The 14,420-nt window shown below is 36.9% G+C and overlaps 2 protein-coding genes across 3 annotated transcripts; both read left to right on the top strand.

Annotated features, from left to right (window-relative positions):
* Positions 1-2,391, top strand: LOC111397922. The gene is made up of 2 exons (XM_023024886.1): positions 1-763; positions 2,333-2,391. Exons 1-2 carry the CDS (start codon positions 1-3, stop codon positions 2,389-2,391), a joined length of 822 nt encoding a protein of 273 aa, XP_022880654.1.
* Positions 2,392-3,738: 1,347 nt separating this feature from the next.
* LOC111397046 lies at positions 3,739-7,915 on the top strand. 2 transcript variants are annotated; one of them, XM_023023736.1, is made up of 4 exons: positions 3,739-3,893; positions 4,698-4,808; positions 5,333-5,410; positions 5,602-7,915. In XM_023023736.1, exons 2-4 carry the CDS (start codon positions 4,713-4,715, stop codon positions 7,744-7,746), a joined length of 2,319 nt encoding a protein of 772 aa, XP_022879504.1. In that variant the 5' UTR covers positions 3,739-3,893; positions 4,698-4,712; the 3' UTR covers positions 7,747-7,915. The 2 variants fall into 2 exon arrangements, with proteins under 2 accessions (XP_022879504.1, XP_022879503.1); XM_023023735.1 differs by having other exon boundaries at positions 5,327-5,410.
* The last annotated feature ends 6,505 nt before the right edge of the window (positions 7,916-14,420 follow it).

Here is a 14,420-nt window from a genome sequence, read left to right as displayed (position 1 = left end):
ATGGAGCGAATCTTCAAACATCTATCTTGCACTAATGCTCAAAAGGTGTTATGTGCAGAATTTATGTTGGTTGACGCGGCAGGCCATTGGTGGGAGTCAGCATCTCGCACTAGAACAGAAGCACAACAACGTGCTCTGACTTGGACGCAATTTAAGGAGGAAGTGATGGGAAAATACTTCCCACAAGCCCTGAGGAATCGCAAGGAGACAGAATTCCTTCAACTCAAAAAGGGAAAGATGAAACTTGAAGATTATGAGAGAAAGTTCGAGCAACTCTCTAGGTACACACCACACCTAGTAGACATGGAGGTAAAGAAAGCAAGGAGGTTCGAATTGGGATTGCGCCCTATGATTGGTGGAATAATGGCATCCCACCAATTCACCACCTATAGTCGCGTTTTGCAAACTGCCCAAGTTATCTCAAATGGGTTGGAAATAGACCAAATTCCCCAGCAAGTGGCCGAGTTATCAGGAAAGAGGAAGTGGAATGGGCCCAATGAAGGGAAAGGAGAGGAACAGAACAAAATGGTTAACTTTGGATCAAATTTTGGACAAGTCATTGCACCTTGTCCAAAGTGCAATAAAATGCATAGTGGTGAATGTTTGTTTGGGAAGCATGTGTGCTATCGATGCGGTAAAACAGGGCATATTTTCAAAAATTGCAAAGAAGACCCCTTGAAGAAGAATGATGAACAAGAAAAGAAGGGAAAGACCCGAGTTTTTGCTTTAGCCCAGGAACGGACAACAGAAGACCCGAATGCAGGTAATTTCGAGGACGAAATTATTTTAAGGGGGGGTGAGATTGTAACATTCCGAAATTTAAAAAAAATAAATAAATTATTATATTATTTTGAAAGTGAGGGATTAAGGTGAAATAAATATTAATATATTATATATTTGGGGTCAAATAATTGGATTTTGATAAAGTAATGATATGGAAATCAATATTAGACTCATTTCGAAGGTCGTAATTAATTAGAAGTCTATGACTCGAGAAAAGTTATTTTGGATAAGAACGTATTAGCTTATACCCAATTGAAAGAAAACAAGATAAATAAAATTTTATATAATTATAATCCTATTCTTTTCCTCTTTCTAGAAACGGGTAAGGTTTATATTAAATTATTAATATTTTTTATTGGTTTAATATTAATCCTTAGTATGATTAGGCTAAACGTTGGCGATTCAATCTAATTCTACTAATTAAACTCAACCTTATCCCAACTCATGGTACATGTTTTCTAGAATAACTCAACAACTTTTTATTACTATAAATACTAGGCAAAGATCTCATATTTTACCACACCAAAAGTATTCACACGTGAACGAGAGAGAAGAAAGAAAAAGAGAGGGAGAAAAGGAAGAGAGAGAGAGAGAGAGAGAATAACTTTGAAAATGTCAAATATTTTAATCACATACTTTCAAGGCGGAGAAAAGATTTTCAACGTATTTCAGATATAAAAAAAAAAAAAAAACGAGGCAAGATACATTTATGTGCAAAGTGTTTTAATTTTCCTTATACTCTTATATACAATTAATATGCATGGATTACTAGTGGATCTTCGGGTTCTAGAGAAAGAGATATGATATTTTTACGGGAATTTAAGAGGACCTAAGATGGGTGTGTTGCTTGGTCGTCGATATACTCCATAAGAGAAGAGTGGTATGAAGTGTATAATTTATTTGTTATGTAATAGTGTATGAAAATTGCAAGTATCTTACTGGGTATTTTAAATACTCACCCTTACATTAATTTTACAGATTAGTTCAGGTCGATTGGAACAGTGGCGAATTGGTGATGCGGGCTGTCAAGTGGATAAAAAATAGAGAAAAAGAAATAAGTTTGCCATTTTTAAAATTTATCAGTTAGTTTAATTTATTCAGAATGTGTTATTTGAATTTGCTAAGAGTTTATATTTAGATACGATTTTTATGTTTTCAAATTTAGATTTATAAACATTACAGGTATTATTTACTAAAGAATTCTGTTTTTATATTTCTGCATTTAACTTAAGGAAAAGTGAGTTTTTGGTAACGTTCCGATATTTATAGAAAAATTGGGGCGTTACACATTAGGTTGCATAATATACCATTGAAATGATATATTTGTTTGTTATTTTAATCTTAAGTTTTAAGTTAGCAACAGGATGCAAGATATACCGTTGAATTTTGCATTTTTGTTAATTTCGTCGGGAGGGGCCCAATTTATGGATTTCGCCTCGGGTCTTGACGATCACAGGACCGGCCCTGCTAGTGAGGAGTCGACAAGAAATAGTATTAGGAGGCGTTACTATCTTTGGAAGATGATTTGCGTGTTTTGGTTGTTGACCAGTGAAGTGTGTGGCCGTTGCACATGTTTGTAGCAACGGACGGGTGTTGAAGATGGAGTAGGGTTTTGAGAGAGATTGAAAGTGATTGGAGAGGATGGCTCAAGAGATGAGAGAGAGAGAGAGAGAGAGAGAGTAATTTAATAATAATTTTTATTAACATAAAAATTTGAATTATAATCTGATTTTGAATAAATAACTGTTAAACATGATTTTGAAATTAAAAGTTGAAAATCATGTGTTGGGTGTAATTTCCACATTTTGCATGAGAGAAAAGTAGGGAACAATTCAAAAGTCAATGGTTAAGTATGACAAATTCAATTTTTTAGATGTCAAGTTTCAAAATGCGAAACTCAAATATTAGTTATTTAATTAAAAATATTTATTTATTAAATTTAATAATGCCACAATTAATAATCACATATACATAATTATAGATCACAACTTTTTTATTGGTCACATATTATCAAATTAATTGATCACAAATTATTTCGAGGCTACAAATCAAAAATTTTATAGGTCACAATTTATTTTTTTGGTCACAAATAAAAAAATAACAGGTCACAGTTTATTATCGATCACAGATTTTCAAATTTATTGGTTACAAATTATCGAATTTAAGGTCATAATTTAATAGTTAGTCGCAAAGAACCAATTTGCTGGTCACATACAGGAAACACCTCACCAATGATCCTAATCCACCATTAATACTTAGTCACAAATCAACCAAATAGTTGGGCACAATCACTATCCCGCCCCGCCACGACCACTGCCAACAACAAAAACACAGTCACCACCCACACAACACTACCACAACCACCGCCAACAACAAAAGTGACCACAACCCTATGACAGGTCTCTTCCGATGGTGACATCGTTGTGCAAGCGATTCAACATCCAAACCGTCAGATCCACCATCACAACTACCACTACAAAATCGCTGCCACACAAAACCGTCACCAACACTACACAAACACCATCCAAACACACCCTAACTGCCAGAGAAGATTTTAGCTACCGCTTCGTGTGCAGATTGTCACCATTGCGGTTTTGCTCGTAGAGGCTTCGATCTCTTCATTACAGCAACATCACAATGCTGCTTACGTGGTGGCAACGTTGAGTGCTTCGACGATGACGATGACGACGACGAACAAAGAGGAGGACAGAGGACTTGAGAGGGAGAAGAAGAAGATGGAGAGTGAGTGAGAAGAATGAAATGATAAGGTTTGTAATTGTATTGTATGGAAATATTTAATATTTAATTATTATGTTAATACTTGATTTGTACGTAATGAAACTTTAATCCTGATTTTTGAATTGTAATAGTTAAATAAGTGGCATTATGTAATTTCCTCGGGAAAGTAGTTGTAAAGCCCAATTGAAAGGCGGGCCTATCAAACGATAGCCCACGTCTGTTAATTCAAATTCCTCGAGCAAAGGGGGAAGAGCGGTTTTCTTTCTCGGTATGACACTAAAAATTGGGAATAGATTCATCACCCCCTCGGCACCAATTTATTTTGTGTTGCAGTGATTTGTACTCAACTTCTTCATCACCAAACTTGTAAGGTAGTATCGGATTTTATTACTGTTAAAACGGGATTTATAAGTTGAAGTCGACTCGATTTGTTTCTTGTGAATGGTTTAATTTGAACTCAACTCGTTATAATTTATTTTAATTTCCAAAATTGTTGTTCCTTGATGGTAATCTTCCTCTAGCAACAGTGATTTTTTCAACAATTTTTCTTTCGAATTTTTGATGCGGTTGTTTATGGTTTTCCCCTGCCATACTGGCTGCCGTAATAGGTGAAATACCGAGGACCAAAATCCAGTGGTGACTCCGCCCTCGACTGGTTGTTCTCTTGTTCTGAAAATGGGGAAACTGAGAATTTTTATTTTTACGAACGACTATTTTCGACCATTAGTTTTATACGCACTTGATAGTTATGTTTGGTTGCAATATTTTAATAGTTAGAAATTACATATATTCATGCAATCATTAAGTGTATGTATGCTGTGAATGCAATTGGAAAACATATTAGTCGGTTCCAAGTGCATAGGATTTGTCAAATTACTTCCTATATATATATATATATATATATATATATATATTTATTTATTTATTTATTTATTTTTATTTTTATTTTCCTGATCATTCACAAATTGAAAGCAGTCGCACAAAGGCAAATTCAGTGATCAAACTGAAACAAACCTATAAGTTGGTTTGCGATATCTAGAGCTTTTATTTGAAGTTAAGGACTAATGGTTTCAAGGTCTATGCTCGCTTGTATCCTACAAAAAGTATGAACACTGTGTTCTATGTCTATCTAAAATCAATTTTTTGTCTTAGCTTGGTTTCTATTAATGCTGTAGGTTTTCAATAATCAGATGGATGCCAAGGATATAGAATTAGATCTTCTAGCCCTACAAAGATTATATGGGCTTTTAAACGGAGATGGACAGTCAACAGCAACTAATGATAAGGTGTGCTTGCTAGCAAAATTTTTTCCCTGTGATAAATTAATTATTGAAGATGAGATATGATTTGTGTGCATGTCTGTGCATTTGGATATCATATCTAGTAGTTCATACTTTAGAATTTAAAGTTGATGATTTTACGTATATAATAAGGATATAACTAGGAGGTAATAAGCGTGGAAGTTTGCAAAAATATAATGCTTTTAGGAAGGTATTTTGAAAATTTTGTTGCTTGTTATTACCTTTAATACTTCAGTGGTATTTGTTGCTTTAAGTGCTTGTGGTCTCTTCGATAAGGCACTGTGCATTCTATCTTTGTTTCAATAAACATAAATGGCATATTTGGTACGTACTACTACTGGATAGTACTTGAGATTACAATGAACAAGATTTTAACTTGTGTTCTTTTTCAATATCATGTAGTCCACCTTACTTAACGGGCCAAAAGTTTACAGGGTCTAGTCAAGCTGTATGAAAATGGTACACCCTTTCCAACACTGATTGCTCGTATTCTTTTGATTTAGGGACAGTTGGATGAGCACGCACGACTCCTGTTAAAGAATTTATTGGATACAGAAGCTCAAAGAGTCTTTAAGGCACATTCAGAGGTATATCCTGTTTTTTCTTTATGCAGAGTTTTTGTGTATGCATCTAGTGTCCCATATAAGATGATTACTCTTTCCTGAAACGAATTTGGCATTTGAATATGATGAAGGCACATTTACTGGGAAGATCACAGTACATAAATATTAACTGATTAGCATATTCTCTGAACAACAATTTGTTGTGTGCTCTGCAGATAATAGCAGGTCAATTGCGTGTAATTGACATGAATAGAGAAAGAAATGGTAGTGTTTGTGCCAGTGGATCTGACTATAGAAAGAAACGTTGCAGGGTTTGTCAAGGAAGCACTTTAAAGCAGCTTAAACCTATTGAAGATACAAAATTTTATGATGACGAGACACAAAATCCAAAAGAAGTTGTCAACTTTCAGAATCAGCAGAAAAATCAATTCAATCATTTTCTTTGGGACAAAGAGCAGAGAATGGGATCGATGGTGCAGTATAAAGTTGATGAATCCTTAAACAGTGAAAATGAAAGGAAGATCGAAACTTATGACAGCAAATTGAATGGTGTAGAATCTACAGCTTTTTCATCTAACAGGGTGATTATTGGAGCTGATGAAATATGTAATTTTACCACAGAAATTTCAAAAGAACCCTTTGAGATTGATTATTTATCAAAAGAAGCTTCTGAAGCAATCAAACAAATTGAGTTGCGTATTTCAGCATTGCAACTAGGTGCCGAGCTTTCACAAAAAAAGGATTATGTTCAAGAAACCAAGTCGCCTGGTCCTGTTCTGCAGACAACTAATGGAGTTGTCCCACTTATTGAACTGAGTCGAGACAGAGAAAGTTTAGTTGCTGGAAATGACATCCAGTATAAACTTACAAGTCAAAGACTTGAGGATCCTTTCGAATCTCCATTCTACCAGGTGCCTATTAGGACGACAAATCAGCTAAAAGAGATGAAACTGCCAAATTTGATGTCAAGTCATCCTTCCAACATGGTTCAACGTCCTGATAGCATGTTGGGCCAATCAACATCTTCTGTAATAAGGAGCAGAGGCCCTACAATGGGACATGATACACTGGAGAAATTTGGCAAGTCCACTGAAGAACTTGAGAGCTTTACCAATTGGCCTGCCTATTTTTCGTCTCAGACTAAAAGGGAAAGTCCGTATCAAAACCAAATGTCAATGAAAGAGAGAATCAGTAAACACGAAACTTTCCAACCGTATATGCCATTCACAAGTGCCACAGATTTTGGGAAAAACTACAGAAATATTCAGTCAGTTGTTAGTGCACAAAAGGTTACCCAGCGGTTCCCACACAAGATTATGGGGTCAAATTCAATGGATAAGCCTGCCAAACTTTTATTGCCTTCGAGTTTTCATGAATATCAGTCAGACCAACATCATGATGGAGTTTCAACTAAAACTAAGTATAAGAGCCCACTGAGAAATATAGCTTCACGTCATCAAGAATTAGAGGGTACACCTTCAAGTTCTTACTCCTCAAACTGGATAAGTCGGCAAGCTAGCAGTCTTGGTAGTGAAAGTGAAGAGCGTTCGATCTCAGCTCCGAATAGAAGGATACGCTACATGAGTTCCGGTTCCACCAGTGATAGCACAGATTACTTTCCATCACACGACACTGAAAGCCATTACACCAGCTATACAAGCAATAGTGAGGACGAGGTTTACTCGTCCGACAGTAGTGCTGGAGCTGATCAAGTGACTTCAAGTAGTGGCCACAATAGTGTGGGGAACTCATTGTATGATCAGCCAATCCGTCATCACACGGGACCCTCATACTTGTCCATGAAGTCCATAACTAGAAGATCGGGTCCTACAAAGATCCGGAAATCAGCTCATAGGATAAGCCAAGAGGAACAGAGCGGAAAGTGGAAGAGATTTAAGGATAGGCTGGCGATTATCTTCCACCACCACCATCATCATCACCATTATGACGAAGGCAGTGATGATCAGAAAAAAATGAGCCACAGCAAACCTCTACAGAAGAACACGGGGAAAAACTTTCGTTCCAGGAGGGAAGCCGAGGCTTATGAGGAACAAGCTGTTGAAAAGCTCGGGAAATCTTTGATCCGCGACAGACCTGGTAAAAATCAACGCAAACATTTTCACGGGCTGATGGGAGGCCTACTTAGGCATGTCAAGCATTCAAAAAGGTCAAAACCAGCTACAGACAGCATTCCACAGTTAGGTAAAGGCCAGCATGGTGCGAAGAAGCCTTTAAAGAAATCGAATTGGTGGCAATTGCTGCAACACCACAGAGGATCGAAATTTCCCAACAAACCGCCACATGTGAAGCTTGGATTGAAGAAAAAGAAAGCCCATTTGAGAGTACCGAAGATAAAATGAGTTAAAACTTTTTTTTTATTTCTATTATCCTCTTATTTGTTGATTACAAGAATCAGATCACTTACAAAATGATATAATGTAATTGTGTTGAAGAAATTTGAAATAGCTTGTAGGAGAACAAGGATGTATGGTTACCTACATTCAATTTACATATCCTCACTTTTTTCCATCTTGAAATAGATTTCTCCCAAATTCTACTGTTGTTTTATTATTTCATTTCAAATTTCGATTGCTTGAAATACTTAGAAGGCTGCTTGACATATTTCTATTTACGTGTTAATTAGGTTGATGAGTTAGTTTATTTATTGCATCTCTACTCTTAAATTTTTGTCCATGCACGTTTGTCTTAAGTTTAGAAAGAAGGTTACAATCCGTCATAATGGTGGCCAAAACAAGATGCAACATGACCCTAACATCTTTAACGGTAAGCTACACATATTTTAGATGAAATTGATTTATCATACTCGATTGTGGAGTCATTTGTCAAAACAAATTGAATAAAACCACATAATATTTTTTTACAAACAAGTTACTGAAGTCCAGAGAGTTCGAAGTAATTTCCACAATAACCGAAAAAAATATTTTTGCCCACATTTTTTGAGGTACAGAATATAGATACACCCAAGGTGCAGCATATCATATCCCCATTTGGCCGATGTCTATTTGCTCTAGTGGTAAGGACATTGGCATTGCTGGCTGAGGTTCCGTGTTCGAGTCCTCTTACCAGCATGGTGGTACTGTGCCTCTCCAAAAAATCCCTCCATACGTGTAGGGCCAAGCGGTGTATACTAACCCGTAGGGCCAGGCCGGAGGTGGGGTTTCTGGAGTATGGGGCCGCAGTGCGGTGGGGCCAGTCACTTTAAAAAAGTTTACCCTACACAGTTTTAGCCCCCAGGGCATATCTCCCAGTGGCAAAGGGGAGGGCGGATAGGGCTCAGCGCGGCAGTGTGCAGAGTTCGATTCCCCGCAAGGTGGAATTGGCTTTGTTGCAAGCGGGAGTTACCATATGGGTTAACAGCCTTGGCCTATCCATGTGCTCTCCACCCTGGCTCCTGGAAGGCACATCCTGCGATTTACCTCCTCCACGATGGCCCAGGGCAGGGTCGGTTGGGGCCTTTAAGGTTGGGGTTCAACCCATATCCCCATTTGGTTACCGTTGGGAGCCTCTTGGAGCTGTCCACTTTGCATCTTCTTTATCCCAACCCAGTCTCTCTCCCACTCACAGTCACGGAACATGCATAGGAGCGAGGCACCTGAAGATTATTGAAGAGGATGACAATGGAGGGTGACTTGCCTCGACCGCTCACGATGATTTTGCTTCTTCCATTGTCTTCTTCTTCATCTTTCATCAGAGACGTCTCCTACAGGTTCTCTCTAAACCTCTCTAAATTCAAAATTTTGGATTTTAAGTTATGAAATCGTATCGTGAAAATGGCATTGCAATTTGCATATATACTTGTATATAGTCTGCTGTCTGCTATGCTTCTTGGTATCTTTGACCTGATGTTAGACGAACAAATTTGTTTAAACACGTTTATTTATTTGAATTGATTTCCATCCTCATAGTCTCGGAATCAAAAATCTTTTCAGTCGAAGTTGGTAATGTTTTTACCCAATTCGGATTCCTTAATGCCAAACACAGCGAATTCCACTGATAATTTGCTGAATTTGTAACTACTAGCAGAGTTAATCTTCATTGTGAAATTTAGAATTTTAATTTTCCAAGCTTACTGTTATCTACTGCTTTTTAACGGTTTCCCCCAAAAAATCCACAGTTCAAGGAAGAAATAGAATAATTTAAATCTAAACATTGCATAGTTGTGCTGCTGCGAAATATCAATTTAAATACCTCCTGTTCTAAAATTAGTACAATGAACTGTCTTATATAATGACAGATTCGGAACTGTGAATTGATTAGTAGCACATGTAACCTTGTTTCTTGAGAGGTAGAAATGGTGCCTGTGGTATATGATAATCCAGGGTACTTTTTGTGAGCTCAGTTTAGATCCACGTTATGTGTTCGTGTGAAACCCCGCAAGCGTACGAGTTCGTTGACAAGTCATAATTGTGATGAGTAAAGTATCGTCCTATAGGGAATAAGGATTAATTTTAGGATATTTGATAAATTTGAATTCGTGTTTGTGACTAAAACTATCGAATGAATAGTTAACGGATTTTAAAACTAAAATTTATAAAGGTAATGGAGGTTGATTTAAAACTCGAATATGTGAATGTACTGGATTTCAGACGCCATTGAGTAACGCTTAGTTCTAATTCTCAAGTAGTGTTAATTATCTCAATTTATGCAATTGCGACGATCGATAATTCCACAATTATTTATTATTCTTTTCCAAGATATAATAAACCTATGTTTACCACGAGACGATCATATTCCTAGTTCGAATTCATATGGCGAACATGCATTGACAATTAGGATTATCACTTATGATCGCACACGCCACAAATATTATTTCTAATATTTATTGCCCGTGTGTCCCAATAATAATGTTCTATCTATCGTGAGTTTTTCAACATTACGAAACAGCAACTTATTATCCTAATGGTGTGCAAACATTAAAACAATCTAGTTATGCATATTATTGGAATCACAACGCGATGATTAACATAAAAACATAGGTCTCGAATTAAAACTAAAAATTAAACAATTTTGTCATCATCCAATACATGAAAAGACTTAGCCTAACATAATGTTGAAATTAAAAACATAAAAGTTGGAAGATATCACCAAATAATTTGACGGAACGTGACTCATTTTTGTCAAAATAATTCTGCCGCTTTTTTCCAGTTCCAATTCCGCCCAAGCTGCCTGTTTTCTGTCAATATATGTTATTCAATTCAGCACCTGGCAATTGGACCCAAGCTGCAGCCGACTTTTCTTTTTTACAATTCAGTTTCTGGCCTTGCTTCGGCTTTATGTGAGAATTGTTTATATAAATCAATGTGTATCCCAGCAATTGATTCCCAGCAGCCTACTTCCTGCCACTTTTAATTCTCCAAAGCAGCTGGCAAATTACTTATTCAACCACTTCAATTCCCCAGCTCCAATCTGTTTCGGCTTTTTGTATGAATATATATATATATATAATTCCAGCCGTTTTTCTGCCGACTAAGATCTTCAATTAATCCCCGGCACTCTCTCTTTTTTTTTTTTGCTTTGGTTTTCTGTTTGTATTTTTATTTTCTTCAGCCCCCGGCTTCCTTTCTCTCCACTTTTCTTTTCTTTTGTTTCCTACTGGCCGTCCTTTCTTTTTTATTCCCTTGGCTCTCCTCTTATGAAAATTGATTTGCATGGTTTTTAATAGTAAAATCTAGGAAAATTTTCAGCTTTGGTCCCTGAAGTTTTTAAAATGACCCCCAATACTTAAAATGGCCCATAAGCGCCCAATTCACTGTAATTGGCCGCCAAATAAATGGCTTTTGTATCATTTGCAGCCAAGTCCCTCAATAATTGCATCTCAAATCCTCCACTTTTTGACTTGTATGCCTAGGCCTCCAACTTCCATCAATGGCCAATTTAATCCTCGTGTTTTGGATTTTGTCACTTTTCGCCAATTTTTGCTTCTTTCCTTTCCTTCTTCGTCCAAGCACGAGTTTTACCTAAGCAAATTAATACAATAAAATTTAGATTATATTTTGCCAAAAGAACAATAAAATTATATAGTTTAGAGTCCCAAATAAGTGTAGAAAATACACTTATCATTATGTAAATTTATGGAGCTCTGAAGTATGAGAATTAATTGAAACAGCAAGAATATTTCTTTTCAGCATTTTTTTCATGTTGTTTCCCCTTAATAGAAGCCAGACATGGTTGCTAAAATTCTAGTTGCTGGCCCCAACTTTATTATTTTCACTCAATTCCCAGCAGGTGATCTAAGGTTGAATTTTTCATTACTATCATTACCCTCTCTAGTTTAGTTGGACGTCACTAGTTGCAAGTTAATACATCAATGAACAAAGATTCTCAATTAATTGATTGCTTCAACCAAATGAACCGAACAAAATGCCGACAAAGAATTCATATAGGGAATCCTAAATTTATTGGTAACAAGCTTTAGTTTGTTGTTGTGTTCCCCTTCGAGGAAATGTTGCACGATTGAAACCTTACAACTGTTCAAAATGGGCTAGGTATAACCGGCTAATTATCCTTCATTGAAAAGTCAAATTTTCTCGAATAAGTGCTCGGACTTAACAAGGCAATTAGTGCTTTTGCTTTTTTTTTTATGCACTTGCTTTTTCTGATTTTTCAGAGTATTTTTTTTTACTCTCCATTAAGCTTTCTAGATGACCCATGTAGCAGGCTTTAGGCCGATGACTTCCAAGTCAGATGACTTTAGAGCATCAGGTTTTAAGACACCCTTACAGACTTAATAACCCGAGTCAAAAAGGCTTCGAAGAGAACAAATTTTTTTTTTTTAAGTGCAACTTCATCCCTGATTGCTTTCTAAATAACCTCTGTAACGAGCTTTAGGCCGATGACTCCCAAGTCAGATGACTTTAGGGCATCAGATTTTAAGATACCCTTGCACGCTTAATTACTCGAGTCATAAAAGCTTTAGAGAGAAGTTTTTAATTTCAACATATATGCCTTGATTAGTGCAATGCCCTTTATCATACATTTATTCAATCAAATCGACCTCCAACTCAAGACTTTTACCCAATTTTATCCTGTTAGTTTAAGACAATCCACACATAAGTTTTCACACATGGAATCCTTGCCCATATCCGTATCTTCCTACAATAGCAAAATCACCCCCAAACTGTTCTAAATTTGGTCTAAGGGTAAATAATTTGTATGGTATGGATAAAGCGTCTATGTTCAACTAAATCAACCTATAAAGCATATGAATCAACTTATTTCATCACAATGTCAACTCAATTTCAGTGCATATTTAATATCAAATTTTGCAAGTTCAAGCTGCAATCAGTCTAGCATGCTCCCTATCCACAGTTCATAAATTAACACCCAATCTCAAATTTAATCATCATTGTCAGCCAAATTGTCCAACCCACAAAAGCACACAAACAAACAAAAATAAAAAGTTAACTAATTTTATTATTATTATTTTTTTTAGTCTTTTAAACATATGAAAAACAACACACAAAAACATACGAAAACCAAAAACACAAAGTGTTTCCCACCCCCAAACGTAAACCAGACATTGTCCTCAATGTCTTAAAACATAAGTAAACACTGTAAGGGGATGGGGAGGAAAAGGACGAAGGTACTCCCCATATTTTTCTGTGGAAGGTACAGTAGGTGACAGCTAGATAATCTTTTTCATCATGCTTTCCCTTTGGTCGATGTTGGTCAAAGTGTTCCACGACGTCATGTTCCTGCATATGGCAATCATCAAATAATAGAGATCAAATAATCCAAAACCTATGTTACTTAGTCCAAACACTCGAAATAACCAACATTATATTGAGAGGCTTCAATGAAAACATGACCAGATGATGTTAATGTATAAATGTAAACGTGCCTAAATCTAATGCAACTAACAATTAAAATAAATCTATATGCAATGCAATGCAGAAAACAAAATAACTAAAAGGTTCAGAAATTGGGTTGCCTCCCAATAAGCGCTTTATTTATAGTCTTTAGCTAGACTTTGTTATTCTGGCTACTCTACAGTGTCAAGTGGCACGGTTGTTTTCTCATAGGAGTAGTCACCTCCCCAATACGCTTTCAACCGTTGTCCACTTACTTTGAATCTCCTTTGTTGATCTTGAGACATCACTTCCACAGCACCATGTGGAAACACAGCTACCACTGTGAATGGACCCGACTACCTAGACTTTAGCTTTCCTGGAAAAAGCTTGAGGCGTGAATTGAACATCAACACTTGCTGACCAACCTCAAACTGTTTCTCCCTTATATGCCTGTCGTGCCATCTCTTGGTCTTTTCCTTGTAAATCTTTGCATTCTCATACGAATCCAAACGAAACTCATCTAGCTCATGAAGTTGTAGAACTCTCTTTTCTCCTGCTGCCCTCATATTGAAATTGAGTAAGTGTGTCGCCCAGTATACTTTATGTTCTAACTCAACGGGTAGGTGACACGCCTTTCCAAATATTAGTCGATATGGAGACATGCCAATTGGAGTCTTAAATGCTGTTCTATACGCCCAAAGTGCATCGTCCAATTTCTTAGCCCAATCTTTACGTGATGCATTGACCGTAGCTTCAAGAATCTTCTTTAATTCCCTATTGGAGATTTCCACTTGCCCACTAGTCTGAGGATGATATGGAGTCGAGACACGATGTTTCACTCCATATTTGGCCAACAACGAAGCAAAGAGGCGGTTACAAAAGTGCTTTCCACCATCACTAATAATCGCTCTCGGGGTGCCATACCTTGTGAAAATATTTTTCTTCAGAAATTGAGTCACTACCCGACCGTCATTAGTTGGTAAAGCCACAGCTTCGACCCACTTAGACACATAGTCCACTGCCACCAGTATGTATTGTTGACCATAGGATGGAGGGAATGGTCCCATGAAGTCAATGCCCCAAACGTCGAATATTTCAACCTCCAAGATACCGTTCAAGGGCATCTCGTTCCTCCTTGAGATGTTTCCAGTTCTCTAGCACTTATCACAGTTCTTCACCATATAATGTGCGTCCTTGAACAGCGTAGGCCAATAAAAACCCGA

Source organism: Olea europaea, chromosome 7 (genome assembly GCF_002742605.1).
Source record: "Olea europaea var. sylvestris chromosome 7, O_europaea_v1, whole genome shotgun sequence".
Classification (NCBI taxonomy): domain Eukaryota; kingdom Viridiplantae; phylum Streptophyta; class Magnoliopsida; order Lamiales; family Oleaceae; genus Olea; species Olea europaea.
Note: the sequence above shows the minus strand (reverse complement) of the source record. Positions and strands in the feature narration are given on the sequence as shown.